This window comes from Tupaia chinensis, unplaced genomic scaffold, assembly GCF_000334495.1.
Source record: "Tupaia chinensis unplaced genomic scaffold, TupChi_1.0 Scaffold000355_1, whole genome shotgun sequence".
Taxonomy (NCBI): domain Eukaryota; kingdom Metazoa; phylum Chordata; class Mammalia; order Scandentia; family Tupaiidae; genus Tupaia; species Tupaia belangeri.
In genome coordinates this window covers 4,425,491-4,427,125 of record NW_006159850.1, presented here as the reverse complement: position 1 = coordinate 4,427,125, position 1,635 = coordinate 4,425,491, and the positions used below count along the sequence as shown (strand labels likewise).

The window sequence follows — 1,635 nt, the reverse complement described above, 5'->3', positions numbered from 1 at the left end:
AAAAAAAAAAAAAAAAAAAAAAAGAGAGTTCCAGTTGGGTCTGGCAGCTTAAACTCATCCTGGGTGTGTGTGTGTGCATGCCCAAAATCCCGAGATGAGAATGGAGAAGCGAATGCGGCCTGACCATCCCCCCCAGGGGATGATTTCTTGCTTTCTGTCTCTCTGAGGAGCACACACACCCTATAGCAAAAATCTCTCTTAAAAAAAAAAAAAAAAAAAAAAGCTTCACTAATGATGAGGGTTTGTTTTATGGAGTTCTCACTCTGAAAAGATAAAACCACAAGGAGACAAGCATTTTTAATAAAACGTCAGTTTACGAGGTGTTAAAAGTTTAAGTATCTCACTTTGCAGGGAGGTGGCAGCTAAGGAACTCAAAGGACAGGTAAGAGCCTCTAGTATGTATTAAGGAGAATCCAGTTAAGATACCTCACAAATGGTGACACCCTGGGGGCAAGAGAAACTGGCCTGCATTTTAGAGTCCCGGTAAAAATCTCCCTGTTAGCTAACAGGAACCTGCTGCTATGAATCAGTAAGGGACAGCAGTCTTGATTGTGAGTTTTATCTTCTAGGACATGTCATTATACTGTTCCCTGTTCTGACACAGATGATCAGTGAGTACAATAGCCAATTACTTTATCCCTCCCACAGGAATGACTCCACAGACGTGAGTGATAACTTGTTTCCATAAACGGCCCAACTCATCTTTCAGTTTGGCCTCTCTTCCTGAAAAGGTGAGACCTCTGCAGGACCACCAGCCAGCTCAGCCTGAGCACTGTTTCCGTGACGTGTTAAGAGAAGAGAAATGCTCCGCAACCTGACCCTTCTAGCCCAGAAACAGTCACAAAAATAGGCACAAGTGGTGACAACTGTGAAAGTCACAGCGACAGATGCCCAGCTCAGCGAACGGGGAGGAGGGACACAGGTGAGGCTGTGGATTTTGGCATCAGGCACTTTAGAGACGGCTCCCTGGACACCAGACCTCAGGCCACCCTGGGTCACACACACCTGTGTATCCCATCTGCCAGAGCACATCTGCCTGCAGCGTCTGGGCAACCTGGCGTGGGATGGCTCTCAGCAACCGCCTACTCGAATGCCTTCCTGTGGCATGCCAGAAGCCAGAGCCCAGGGAGAGGCTGGCCCTTCGCAGGGGACGCGATGACTGCCACTTCTGGCTCCACCGGGTTTCGTTACAGGGCACGATGGGGTCAGCTGGAGTCGAGGGAGAGAGAAAGATCAGATAGCTAAGAAAAAACACCAGGACTACACCACAGCTGCCAAGCAAAGCACCCATTCTGAGCAGTGAGGACGACCTTTTGAAACGGTGTTTGAAGGAAAGTGGATTCCTTCACTTTTCTAGAAGGACACTCCTGTTGCAATTAAAATAATGGGATATTATTTAGTTGTCACATTATTTCCAAATAGTTCTGTTTTGTAATTTTCAAACCAAATTAAAGCAAGGAAGGACTGATAAAATTATTTTTCAAGAACCAAACTAAGGAAAAACAGATTTTCCATAGGCAACTTATTCTCACTGAACTAGAAGAGCTGGTGGGGGCGGGAAGTGTCAGGAAATGGCCAAACAGTCATGAAGCTTTCTAGCACTAGATCTCGGGACAGGAAAAGGCCATGTTACCC

General features: G+C 46.4%; 1 protein-coding gene across 2 annotated transcripts in view; it reads right to left on the bottom strand.

The window, feature by feature from the left end:
- MBTPS1 (membrane bound transcription factor peptidase, site 1) overlaps positions 1–1,635 on the bottom strand; it is a 56,276-nt gene that overhangs the window by 42,640 nt on the left and 12,001 nt on the right. The window contains exon 4 of one of the 2 annotated variants that reach the window (XM_006152570.3): positions 1,006–1,209. The exons of the other annotated variant lie outside the window; for it this stretch is intronic. Within the exon in view, the coding sequence (XP_006152632.1) occupies positions 1,006–1,209 (204 nt within the window). The remainder of the gene's footprint in view (positions 1–1,005; positions 1,210–1,635) is intronic. 2 annotated transcript variants of the gene reach the window in all.